The 12,704-nt window shown below is 46.1% G+C and overlaps 1 protein-coding gene across 2 annotated transcripts in view; it reads right to left on the minus strand.

Moving 5' to 3' along the window:
• Window positions 1-12,704, minus strand: part of LOC101609433 (two pore calcium channel protein 1-like) — a 65,054-nt gene that overhangs the window by 28,503 nt on the left and 23,847 nt on the right. Inside the window, exons 3-10 of one of the 2 annotated variants that reach the window (XM_045147723.1) lie at window positions 9,985-10,099; window positions 6,335-6,463; window positions 3,959-4,075; window positions 3,756-3,874; window positions 3,464-3,565; window positions 2,402-2,497; window positions 1,971-2,097; window positions 1,145-1,346 (exon numbers count right to left, since the gene is read on the minus strand). In XM_045147723.1, the coding sequence (XP_045003658.1) occupies window positions 1,145-1,346; window positions 1,971-2,097; window positions 2,402-2,497; window positions 3,464-3,565; window positions 3,756-3,874; window positions 3,959-4,075; window positions 6,335-6,463; window positions 9,985-10,099 (1,007 nt within the window). The remainder of the gene's footprint in view (window positions 1-1,144; window positions 1,347-1,970; window positions 2,098-2,401; window positions 2,498-3,463; window positions 3,566-3,755; window positions 3,875-3,958; window positions 4,076-6,334; window positions 6,464-9,984; window positions 10,100-12,704) is intronic. The other variant, XM_045147724.1, reaches the window with a different exon arrangement.

Here is a 12,704-nt window from a genome sequence, read left to right on the forward strand (position 1 = left end):
GGTGTCCTCTGGGATGACCCAAAAGGCACCATAGAACTGAGAAGAAGGGACAGAGGAGTGCTCAGCACTGAAACATCTCTAGCACATCCTCCAAGGCTCAGTGTCCATTGTGGAAGAGATGGCAAAAAGAATGTAAGAGCCAAAGGAAGGGTACCATTCCTTACATACAACTGTCCAGACTGAAATTGGCCTCAATATCCATGATCTTACAGTGCCTGGCAATACTTTTACAAGACCCTCATTATAGAAGAAAAAGATTATGATGTCAAAATAAAAGAGAGACTAATGGAAAGAGGGAGGGGATATGATAGACACCGGAGTTGTGAAGGGGAAATGGGGAAGGGGAGGAAAATATCATGGTTATTGTCTGTAAGTATAAACGTTGTCAATAAAATTTTTTTAAATATTCAGGAAAAATGCATTGCACTAAACAGACTTTTGTTGTTGTTGTTTGTGGTTTGGTTTTGTTTTTTGAGGTAAGGTCTCACTCTAGCTCAGGCTGACCTGGAATTCATTTGGCAGTATCAGGGTGGCCTCGAACTCACAGCAATCCTCCTACCTCTGCCTCCTAAGTGCTGGGATTAAAGGCATGCGCCACCACGCCTGGCTTAAGCAGACATTTTTTATTATCATTAACCCCACAACAAGTCAGTATGGCAGCTATTTATAAGGTACTTCCATTAATTAGAGATCATAAATAATCTAGAGATGGTTTAAAAATATACAGGAGTACAGGGCTGGAGACATGGCTCAGTGGTTAAGGCACTGGCCTGCAAAGCCTAAGGACCTGGGTTTGATTCCTCAGTACCCATGTAAAGCCAGATGTACAAGGTGGCTCATGCATCTGGAGTTTGTTTGCAGTGGCTAGAGGCCTTGGCACACCCATTCTCTCACCCTCCATCTGCCTCTTTCGCAAATAAGTAAAATATTTTTAATTGTTTAAAAATGCACAGAAGGAAACACATAGGCTACAGGCAAATACAATAACATTTTCTGTAAGGGGCTTGAGCATCCTTGGAGTTTGGTGTCTGAAGGGTTCCTGGAACCAGCTCCCCACAGAAGCCAGAAGATATATATGCTCTTGTTTTTCCCTTGCTTTTGGAAGCAAAGGGAACTGGCCCTCCCTCAGAAACAGAAAACTTACCCACATGTCCCTTCTGTCCCTCATCAGAGATCCTCAAAAGGAGCTCCAGGTGGGAGCTACTGATGTCTGGAGCCACCACCTTTGCCAGCTGCCTCCATGTGGCCTCCTTCACCACAAACTCTGTGCCCACCTGGACTTTTAGAAGGTTGAACGCCTCTATCATTTTGTGACGTTTCAGGTATGCCAATTTGCGGATCTCATTCTAAAACATCAACAAAACCAACCAGAGAGGGGCATTTTAACTCAAAGATTTAAGAAAACAACACTTCTTCACCTACACATCTCTCAAAGTCATGGAGGAACCCAAGAGAAGGGAATGGTGGTCTACTCACAAGCAAGGTATATAATCCCTCCCACACTGCATCTACTTGCTAGCCCTTGTCTGCATCCACACAACTTATCTTACCAAGTTTCAGTGGGGAAGCCCATGAGGGACAATCTGTACTGGTGAGACACAGAGCAACAGCAGGCAGCCAGCTCATGCTCCACTCTGCTCAGGAGGGGAGACAGCCCAGAAAGGAGGGAAACTCCTGTGCTGATGAGAGAGTGAGGAGCCGAGAGAAAGGGGAGTAACAGCGAAGCCAGGGTGGCTACCCTCACTCAGTCTTGTGCCTATGGGTCTCTTCAGACATACTGCTGGACCCGTTGCAACACAGTATCTTGTGACCAGTCTAAACCTGCCTCAAATGGCAGAGGGAGGAAGAAAGGACAGTAAGTAACAGAGCACACCTGCGCACGGTGAGTGACTGTAATTTCTGCCCTCCCTCCCCATGCCCAGCCCACAGTTCCCCCTCCCTGAACCCAGCCCCCGGCTTGTCCGTGTTACCTTTAAATGCTTCCTGTAATTGTTGTAGACTACAGCCAGGAAGACGGACATGAAGATGTAGGTATTGATGATGATGTAGGTTATGAAATACAAAGAATACCACCAATTGACGTTATAGGCAGGCATCCTAGAAAGAGATGCTTATGTCTCACGGCTTACCATGTCCTAGTTCCCCAGTGTATGTAAGGCTGAGCATTGGCCACATCCCATATGCATCGCCCGTGTGCACAAGGTGCTGTCAAGCTCCGCCCACTCTGTTCCTCTGTGTGGTGTGGTGGAATCATAAAGCTATCACCAGCCCTAAGAATAACCCAATGCTCGTTCCGACCTTCCCTTCCATACCTTACTGAGCTCCCAGTCCAAGTCTCCTCCTTCACAATAAGAAAATGCAGACTGAGGAAAGAAAGCAGCCTGTAACCTGCCAGACTCACAGGGAATCAGCACTGTGGCCTGGATGTGCACTCAGGCAGGGGGATACATTTCTATCCATCTTGCAACGCTGAGTGTCAGAGGGACCCCGTAATGAACTGTAGCAGGACAAGAGGCCTAAGTCAGCACCACCTATACAGGAAAGTGGATTTTCTACAGGTGGAGCCTCTAGGGGGTGCTGGCAATGCTAGCATGTGCGGTCTTTGGGGAAATCATCAAGAGGACACAGCTTTAGGGAGTTCACCTTGCTTGTGTTTTCATGAAGTTCCAGTGTACAAAAACCAAGAGCAAGTCAATGGGATGATCCTACACATCTCCAGAGGCCAGGCACCTGCCTCAGCCCTGAAAGACCAGCACTGTGGGACTGGAGATGTCTGTCACTGTAGCACGGCTTAATATTCCCTCGCTCACAACAAACTAAACCCACGCTATACAGGACACTAGAAGAAAGCTCAAGTCCTTGCCCCTGTGCAATCCACATGTGTGGACAGTGGACATTTGGGAGTTGGTGGCACTAGTGATGTTTACAGTTCTGTTTCTGTAACCATATTCCAGCACCAGCGCTTAGGAGAACCCACCTTGGGTCTTCAGGTGTTTAGAGGTTCAAGACCCCAAGGTCCCAGGAGAGAAAGTGCACTCCATTATTTACTGCTGCCTTCAATGTTAGAAGCCATCTAGCTAGCGAGAGGGTGAGCTCTTGTTAGTGCAAAGCATTATGTCCTTCAATATTTTTACAATGAGTATAACTCAGCCCCACTAGTACTAAGAGATGGCTGCTTTTGAGCTCGAGTGTTATAGTGCTGGGGACTGAGTCACACAGTAGGCAATCACACTGCCAGTGAGTGACACTCTCAGCCCAACAGCTGCTCTTCATAACAGTGGATCACACCTTTAATCCCAGCACTCAGGAGGTGGAGGTAGAAAGACCAAGCATTCAAAGCCAGCCTGGGCTACAGAGTAACTTCCACATTAGCCTGGGCTTGAATGACACCCTTCCTTAAAAAAAATAAATTATGAGTATGTTGTGGTTATATGTCCAGAAAATAGATCAGGGATGTGCATACATGACATCAGGGCTGTTTGCTGTAGTGACCAGCACATAGAGCTCAAATGCTATCTCCAGAATGTTCGTGAAGTAGGGAGCACCTTCTGCAGTTCTCAGACCCCTAAAGAGGAACCAAAAACACAAAGTCAAGTAAATAGACGCATAGCCTAAGTTATGGGGTCTTCTATCCCACCCCCACCTCCTCCCCAAAGAGCCATCTTGGAGTGTGGGATCAAGGAAGCATCTGGGGACAGCAGTCTTGACCCAGATATGTGATAATTCTCAGGCAACTTCCAGGAGTATGTACTCACCTGTCCCCAAAAAGCTTCAAGGCCATGAGGGAGAACACAAGCACACTGAACAGAAACAGGAGGAAGACATAGAGGATGTCCGGCAGAGTGTTCCGGATGCTTCGGAAAGCCCTCCGGATCTAGAGAGCAAAGGTTCCTTTCATTTATGAGAAATCCAATAAAAATACTATGAAAACATTGTGTATCCTAAATCATATCTTTACCTGACGACTTTCAGGGCAGCTAATCAGGAAGACTGGCCTCAAGGCCCTTGACCACCGAACACCATGGATGTGAACAGCTTCCAGGGACCCATAGATAATCAGATCGATCAAGGTCAGCTGTGCGAGACACATGTGAGACAAGAGATGCCAGAGCCACGCTGTCCAAGGGCAGAGGACAGAGGGCATGGCAATAGGGATGCAAGGGAGGGAGTGACCTGAAGCATGCCTCAGAGAATTAATATGTACAGGATCCAAAATGTCTACCTTAGGAGTCGAAGGTTGAGGTCACTGGGGAAGATGACAGTGACAGGGCCTGGGCCATGTTGTGCAGCTGAGAGACGACAAGAATCTGGACCCGAGATCAAAGTGAACAGGAGAAACAGAAGGGGGATGAGGAAAGAATGCTGGAGGCACCCCGAACCAGGCTCGGGGAGGGAGGTGTGCAAGAGAAGAGAGGTACTGACTCCAGCAGTCCCCTGGAATAGGAGATGGCAGACGAAGCTCAGTGAACAGAGGAAAAAGCAGAGGGAGATTATTCCAGAAAAAGGTAGGTTGTTCCCACTGTGTCTGAGCTGAAACAATAATGTTGACTGAAGCCAGCAAGCCACAGAGTAAAAACATAGAGACAAAATAATACTGCACACAGATTGGGATGTCTAACCCCAGCAGAATTCAGGGAAGCTCTGAGAATGGATGGCCCTCCAGAAAAAGAATATCACGGAAATACTGTGAGTGTGTGAGAAACTATGGTCCAGACATGCGGGTGTGCTAACAAAACAGGCTCTCATCTCATCGCTAAAGGGTCTCTCTGCTCATTATAGGAGCGTTTCAGGATGCATCACCCTGTGAGGCATATATTCTTTCTGGTTGATCTAAAATATACAGTTTTTTACTTTGATTCCTTTTAACTAAGGTGTAATCCAGTTGATTTGTACACTACTCTATTTTTGCATATAATGGTAGTTTGAACGTATGCCTCCCCCACCCCTCACCATAGACTCAGATGTTTCATTGAAACTTGTAACTTGGGTCTCCAGTTGTCTGGCTGGAGATGTCACTGGGGCCCAGCCCTAAGGTATCTGGGGATGGACTGATTTCCAGCCTTTAGGTATGCAGAGAGGTCTGAGCTCTGTCTGGGACCCTGCTGCTGGCTGCTGATTGCTGCAATTTTGCCGCAGGTTTGTGCTTGCTTGTGGTGCTGGGTGGCCAACAAGCCCCAGGGACCCTCCTGTCTCCACCTTTCCAGTGTTAGGATTAAAGGCAAGCCACCACTCCCAGTATTTGTACTGGGAATATAAATCAGCTCCTCGTGCTTGTGATGTAAATTCCTTACCGACTGAGCTATCTCCTCAGAGTTGTTCATTTGGTTTAATCCCTGGTATGCTTTGATAAGAGATTTATGCATGCCTTTAACAAACACCATGTGTAAAATCTACATGGAAAGCAGGAGTGGTAGTGCATGCCTGTAATCCCAGCACGTGGGAGGTGAAGGTTCAAGATTATCCTCAGCTCCATACTGAGTTTGAAGTCAGCACAGGCTACATGAAACCTTGTCTCAAAAAAAGAAAGAAAAAAAGAAAAGAAAACAAAGGAAGGGAGGGAGGGAGGAAAGAGTACTACATGAGAATGTCACATATCCTATCAAGAAATTGATTTTTCCAGGTATTCAATATTATGAACTGTTCAGTCACCACGGACAGAGTTTGTGGCTAAGTCTTCACATGGGCCCTTCTTCCTCCACTTGCAGGAATAAAAGTACAGTATGTGAGCATTCACATATCAACAACTCTGAAGGAACTGCAAAAAGACTTCCAGAAAGATCCCTCATTGCTCCCTCCAAGAAGATGCAGGAAGGTTTGCTTTCTCTCAAGTTCGCTAGCATTGCTTTATAGGCAAATACATAGTATTACATTATTGTGTTGATTTAACTTTTAACTAAACACTTTTCATTTTCTGAATGCTTTCTTTTATGAGTTTTTGTCAACTCTTTTCAATTTATTTTTTCCACTCACGTATGTGTTGCTTGTTGGTTTGCTTGCTGGTTAAGATAGCATGTTATGTAGCCCAAGCTGGCCTCCGGGGTTCACTATGTAGCTGAGGAGGCTGAACTTGAATTCCTGATTCTCCAGCTTCCCTCTCCCAGGTGTTGGGACTGCAGGCATGCGCCACCATGCCCAGCCTTCTCTGTATTTGCTTAAATACGCTCACTGTCCTATTTGCCACCTTTGTTCTTCAGTTTGCTATGCTGATGTGCTAATGTCACTTTAACAAATACAAACCTGCGCGGTGTTTTTCTTCATGGCCTGTGAACACACACACAGCCACACACACACACACACACACACACACACACACACAGCCACACGTACTACTCACCACAATGGTGACCATAATGCAGATGTTTTTCGTATCCTTCCAGAAAACCACTCGAGAAGTGATACTCGCAAAATGCACCAGCCTTCCACAGAATGCAGTCAGGCAGATCACTTCTGCTACGGAGGTGGCCTGCAAGGAGAACACTCCATGGCGCAGGGTCAGGAGTCTCCACCGCAGCCCCCCTCGCCACACTATTTTTCTTCCAGGCCTCCTCTCGGAAGAAGACAAGTCCCTTGATTTCACTGAAAGGTGCAGCAGATTCTTTGTTGCGTGATGGCTCCTCCTCTTCCTCTTCCTCCTCCTTCTCATTCTCTGAAGGAACCCTGCCCAAGTCATATATCCCGTGGCCCAGGCTGACAGGACTTTTAGGAAGGCCATGGAAGCAGGCTGAAGACCCAGACCCATCTCCCCAGAAAAGGGAGGTCAAGAGGGGCGGAGGTGGGCATCCTCTATGCTCTCTCATTCTCATTCATCTGTTCATAGCCAGCATAAAATTCTAGAACTTTCATTTCTCAAATAGTAAGGTAACTCTCCTTAACTATGTTTTCGAATGTCCCCCAGAATTCATGTGTTAAAAACTTAATCCCCAAAATCACATGTTGATGGTATTTGGAGGTGGGGGGGGTCTTTGGGAAGGAATTAGGATCAAAAGAGGCTACGAGGGTGACCATAAAAAGAGGAAGAGAGCCCTGAGCTACCACGCTTGTCCTGTGTCCCCACGGGCTGCTCCTACCATATTCCCATGCAAGGCAAAGGCTTCCAGCAGAGGCTGGCACCATAATCATGCCCTTGGACTTCACATACAAACTAAACAAACCGCATCTCTACAAATTTTCCAGTCCCAGGTATTTTGGGATAACAACAGAAAATGGACTAAGGCATTCCCCAATCCCGTAGGCATCAGAGACATGCAGACCTGCTGCCTATATCTAATGGATTAGAAGAGAGGGTGAAGGCCACCGAGACCCGGCATGAAGTCCTGACAGGCCTCCCTTCATGACTTACTGGGCCCCATCTCCAAACCCTAGCCTGTAGCCCAGGACTGTGGCCTGTGATGGTCTGAGATTCCCATGAGCCAAGCAGACCTACCAAGGGGGATGCTTCCCTCCATTAACAGAAGAAGAAAGCAGCAACTACAATGGACACAGCCAGAGGCATCTTGGCTTGGGCCACAAAGATGGGGTCTGTTCTGAAGGACAGATGGAAGGGGAGGAAGAAAAGAACTGACTCTGGGCCTGAACACAGTAGGTGACACAATTCTCTCCTTTCCCACACTCAGCCCCATGGGTCCTCAACAGAGACAGCAACCCTTCATGCCTTCTAGCTACCCACCTTCAAAGGGCTTGAGGGCCTGGGACAATTCTAGGACACCCTTCCTTAAGTCGAGGCCTACATGGTAATGCTGGGGGTCCAGAGGCCCTACACGTTCGATTCTCAAGACTTACAGCACAAATGAACACTGTACCCCGGTGACCAAGAACACACAGAGCGTGAGGACCTAAGAGAAAAACTAGCCACGATGATGACTCTGTGGGACTGCAACCTTGCTAGGTCGGGCCAAGGCAGACAATACTCTTTCCAGGTCTGTGGGTGCACAGCTCGGCTTCTGCACACCTTGTTTTTGTGTGCACAGCCACGGGGCTGAAAGTCTCTATCCAGAAAACACCTTAACTGCAGAACCTTTGTCACATGAAGTGTGGTAATTGCTGCTTTGATGGCCACAATACTAGTCTTTACCTTTTTGTGCCGCAAAAATATTAATCTTCTAACACCATAGATGACAAGTCTATGAACAAGGGATATATATTTCTTACAGTTGTGGAGGCTGCAAGTCTAAGATCAATGTGTTAGCAGATTTGGTGAGCGCCCACCTCCTGGTTCTTGTTTGGCTATGCCCTCTCATAGCAGAAAGGGCAAAGGAGTTCCTGGGTCTGTTTTCTATCAGGACATATTCCCATTCAAAAAGACTTCATCTATTCTTGTGTCATAATCTTCTCCGAAAAGGCCCCACCTTCAAATACCATCACCTTGGGGGTTAGATTTCAGCATAGGAATTTGGTTGGAGAGAAGACAAACATTTTGTTTATAGCACTATTCTTAGCTTTCAGACCGTACAAAAAATAGGCACCAAGGGAATTTGACCTATGTCCCAAGGTTCCTGACTGCTGTTTTAAACATTTGAGTTTGGGGGTATCTTATTACAAAGCAACAGATAGCTGAATAAGAAAGGGTGAGAGTGTACCCTGGGCTGGAGAGATGGCTTAGCCATTAAGGTGCTTGCCTGTGAAGCTTAAGGATCCATGCTCTACTCTCAAGATCCCATGTAAGCTAGTTGCACAAAGGTGAGGCAAGTACAAGGTTGCACATGCCCACTAAGGTGGTGCAAGCACCTGGAGTTTGATTTCAGTGATTAAAGCCCTGGAGCCAATTCTCTCTCCTCTAAAAAAAAAATAATTATAATTTTAAAAAATAGTGTACCCTGTTGTTAAGAAGCAATAGTTTTGAGGGCTGGAGAGATGCTTTAGTGGTTAAGGCACTTGCCTGCAAAGCCTAAGGACCCATGTTCGACTCTCCGGGTCCCACATAAGCCAGATGCACAGGGTGACACAAGCAGACAAAGTTGCACATGAACACGGGTGGCCACATGTGTCTGGAGTTCTATTACAGTGGCTACAGGCCCTGGCATGCCAATTCTCTCTCTCTCTCTCTCTCTCTCTCTCTCATAAAATAAATATAAAAAATAAAAAGAAGCAATAGTTTTGAAATTAGACAAAGTTGACTAGAGGCTCAGTTCTGACTTTGTGGCCAAGTGACCTTGGAAACATTAGACAACCTTTCTATGGCTCAGCTTCCTGATCTGTCAAAAAGGAGGGTGATAGGCTGGAGGGATGGCTTAGTAGGTAAGGTGTTTGCCTGCAAAGCCAACAGACCCAGGTTCAACTCCCTAGGACACACATTAGCCAGATGCACAGGGGGGCGCATGAGTCCAGAGTTTGTTTGCAGTGGCTGAAGGCCCTGGAGTACCCATTCTCTCCCTCTCTCTCTTTCTCTCTCTCTCTCCCTCTTTCTCTGTCAAATAAATAAAATAAAAAATAAGGGGAGTGGTAAGAGCAGTGTCTACCTCACGGGTACAGTGTGGCCTGAGAACACAGAGAATGCACACATAGCGGCCGGCAGGCAGAGGCACTGAGGAGGAGTCGGCCATCAGCACAGGTGTGAGCTGCGATACAGCAGCATCCCCTTGGGCAAGCAACTTGTTTGCAATTTAGATTCTCCTGGACCAGCTGATCACGCTGACACATTACCCAGGTCAACTACAGAGCACCAATGAAAACACTAATAATGTATGACTATGAAGAAAGCTGACGATGTAGTAGGCACATGTTACAAGTAACTTAATGATGACATCATCTACTTCGTATCAAATAAATACCCTTTGTGCCAATCTATGCCTGAGTTTTCCTTAGCTGAACAGAACACCAAAAACTCCACTGCCCTGAAAATGCCTATGACTAAAGTATTGACCAACAAGTGGACAGAATCCTTTGAACTCCCAGCAATAAAAATGAAGTCAAATTAAGAAAGAGGGAAAAGGTTTGAGTCTGCTACGACAAAATTGGGTTAACCATCTCATTTTTTTTAATGCTTACCAAGAAAGGCAGTGGAAACAATGCAGGTTCTTCAAACAGGGCAAGAGAAAGGTCTACACAGATAAAGAAGTATATGGCTACTCGCATTGTCCAGTTGTTATAAAAGTAGTAACGTCTGGAGAGGAGAGAAAGAGAAGTGGTTATAACCATGGAACAAGAGTTAAACAGCATTCAAACTTCTCTTTAAAACAGCAATGAAGCTGGACATAGTGGTGTACGTCTTTAATCCCAGCACTTGGGAGGCAGAGACAGGAAAATCACTGTGAGTTCAAGGCCAGCCTGAGACAACATAGTGAATTCCAGGTCAGCGTGGACTAGAGCAAGACCCTATCTAAATAAATAAATAAATAAATAAAAGATAGTCTGGAGAGATGGCTTAGTGGTTAAGGCTCTGGCCTGCAGAGCCTAAGGACCCAGGTTCAACTCCCCATTACCTACGTAAGCCAGGTGCACAAGGTAGCACATGCATCTGGAATTCGTTTGCAGTGGCTAGAGGCCCTGGCATGCCCGTTCCCTCTCTATCTTCCCCCTCTCTGTGTCTCTCATAAATAAACAAATAAGTCAAATCAATGGAGGCCAGGGGCATTGTCCAGCTGGCAGAGTGCTTGCCTAACATGCACAAAGCCCTGAGTTCCATCCCCAGCACTACATCAAGAGCATGTGGGGGCCTTTGCCTGTAATCCTAGCACTGGGGAAATGGAAGCAGGACAATCAAGAGTTCAAGATCATCCCCAGTTATATATTCAGTTTGAGACTAGTCTACACTACATGAAATCCTATCTCAACAAAAAAAAAGAACATCTCGAGAGATAGCTCCACAGTTAAAAGACACTTGCTTATAAGTCTGCCAGCCTGAGTTTTATTGCCCAGAACCCATGTACAGTCATACACAATGTGGCATGTGCACCTGTGATCCCAAGGTACCTACTGCAATGGGAGGCACAGCCAAGAGAATCTGGAAACTACTGGGCCAACTAGATAGGTGCCTGCAGCAGTGAAACAAACAGCATGAGACCCTGTCCCAAGGAAGAAAGGAGCATTCAGACACTGTGGATTTTCACATGCATGCTATGGCATGCCTGCTCACCCATACACATGCCCACACTCCACCCCCCACCCCACCCCCACATAAATACAAATAATTCTTAAAACACAACTCTCCCTTGAGAAGCCATATCTTCCTCATTTGGGTATGTCTTTCTTTCTTTCTTTTTTTTTTTTTTTGTTTATTTTTATTTATTTATTTGAGAGTGACAGGCATAGAGAGAAAGAGGCAGATAAAGAGAAAGAGAGAGAATGGGCGCACCAGGGCCTCCAGCCACTGCAAACGAACTCCAGACGCGTGCGCCCCCTTGTGCATCTGGCTAACGTGGGTCCTGGGGAATCGAGCATTGAGCCTGGGTCCTTAGGCTTCACAGGCAAGCACTTAACCACTAAGCCATCTCTCCAGCCCGAGTATGTCTTACTTTCTGCAACTCTTCTTTGAAAAATCCACATGCAAGCTCTGGGCTGTGCCTTCTGCCTTGCCTTGCCTTTTACCTCCCCTCCCCTCCTCTCTCCTCTCCTCCATAGCCTTGCCTTGCCTTTTTCCTTTCCTTCCCTTTCCTGTGTGGAGGCATGTGTGGAGGTCGGAGAGCAATGTCACACACCAATCTTTGCCTTCTACCTCATTTGAGGCAGGGTCTCTTTTCGTGTTCACTGTTGCACATGCCAGGCGAGCTGGCCCATAAGCTTCCAATTCTCCTGTGTCTTCCCCCATCTTGCCAGCAGAGTGCTTGCATTACATACTTTCTGCCATGTCCAACTTTTACGAGGATTCTGGGGATCTGAACTCTGGTTGTTACACTTGAAAGCCTATCTTTCTTAACACCGTGTGCGTAAAGTCTATATTAAAATAGCTTTAATAAAATCCCAAGTCTGCTTCATTAACAAAAATAACAAAAACAGAGAATCATGAGGGCAGGAAATAGCTCAGTGGCAGAGCTCTTGCCTGCAATGAGGAATAGGGCCCTGGATTCCATCCCTAGCACTGTACAGGAAAAAATAATAATAATAAGTAAACAAAAATAAATGGTGCATCTAATAAAGAAGGTATGGCTTACTTGGCTCTCCTTTAAATTTTGGTGAACAGGGGCAATATTCAAGTGAATCTGAAAAAGTACTACCACAGCCAGGCATGGTGGCTCAGGAGGCAGAGGCAGGAAGACCATGAGTTCTAGGCCAGCTAATGATTATACAGCAAGACCCTGTGTCTCAATAAAAATAAATAAAATGTAATAAAAACACTAAGAAAAAAATCAAGAATATGATTGTGTATCACAGTACATTTTCTGGTCTCAGGCCAGGATTGGTACCTTCTTCACAGGGTGTTGTAAAAGTAACATGAGACTCTTCCTCCAACTCTAACCAACAACCGATGCAGAGTCAACCCTCAGGCAGCCAGTGAACCACCATTATGTGGCACTGGTAGTCCAGCCTAACTTAAAAATGTAAGCATTTTATCTTCTCATGGTCATATACTTCTCTTCTTGAGATGGAGACAGTCTCCCACACCTGCTCAGCAGCACCCAGGGGTAAGACATTTACTGCCTTTGAGGACACTGACCCTGAGTCCTGTTGATACGAAATGTTTTTTCTTCATTCTAGACAATAGCTGATCTTAGTTCAACCCTTAGAGGTAAGAGAGAGAAAGCTGAGCTCCTGTGAAATTAACAAATATA

The sequence above is a fragment of the Jaculus jaculus genome, chromosome 4 (assembly GCF_020740685.1).
Source record: "Jaculus jaculus isolate mJacJac1 chromosome 4, mJacJac1.mat.Y.cur, whole genome shotgun sequence".
Lineage (NCBI taxonomy): Eukaryota > Metazoa > Chordata > Mammalia > Rodentia > Dipodidae > Jaculus > Jaculus jaculus.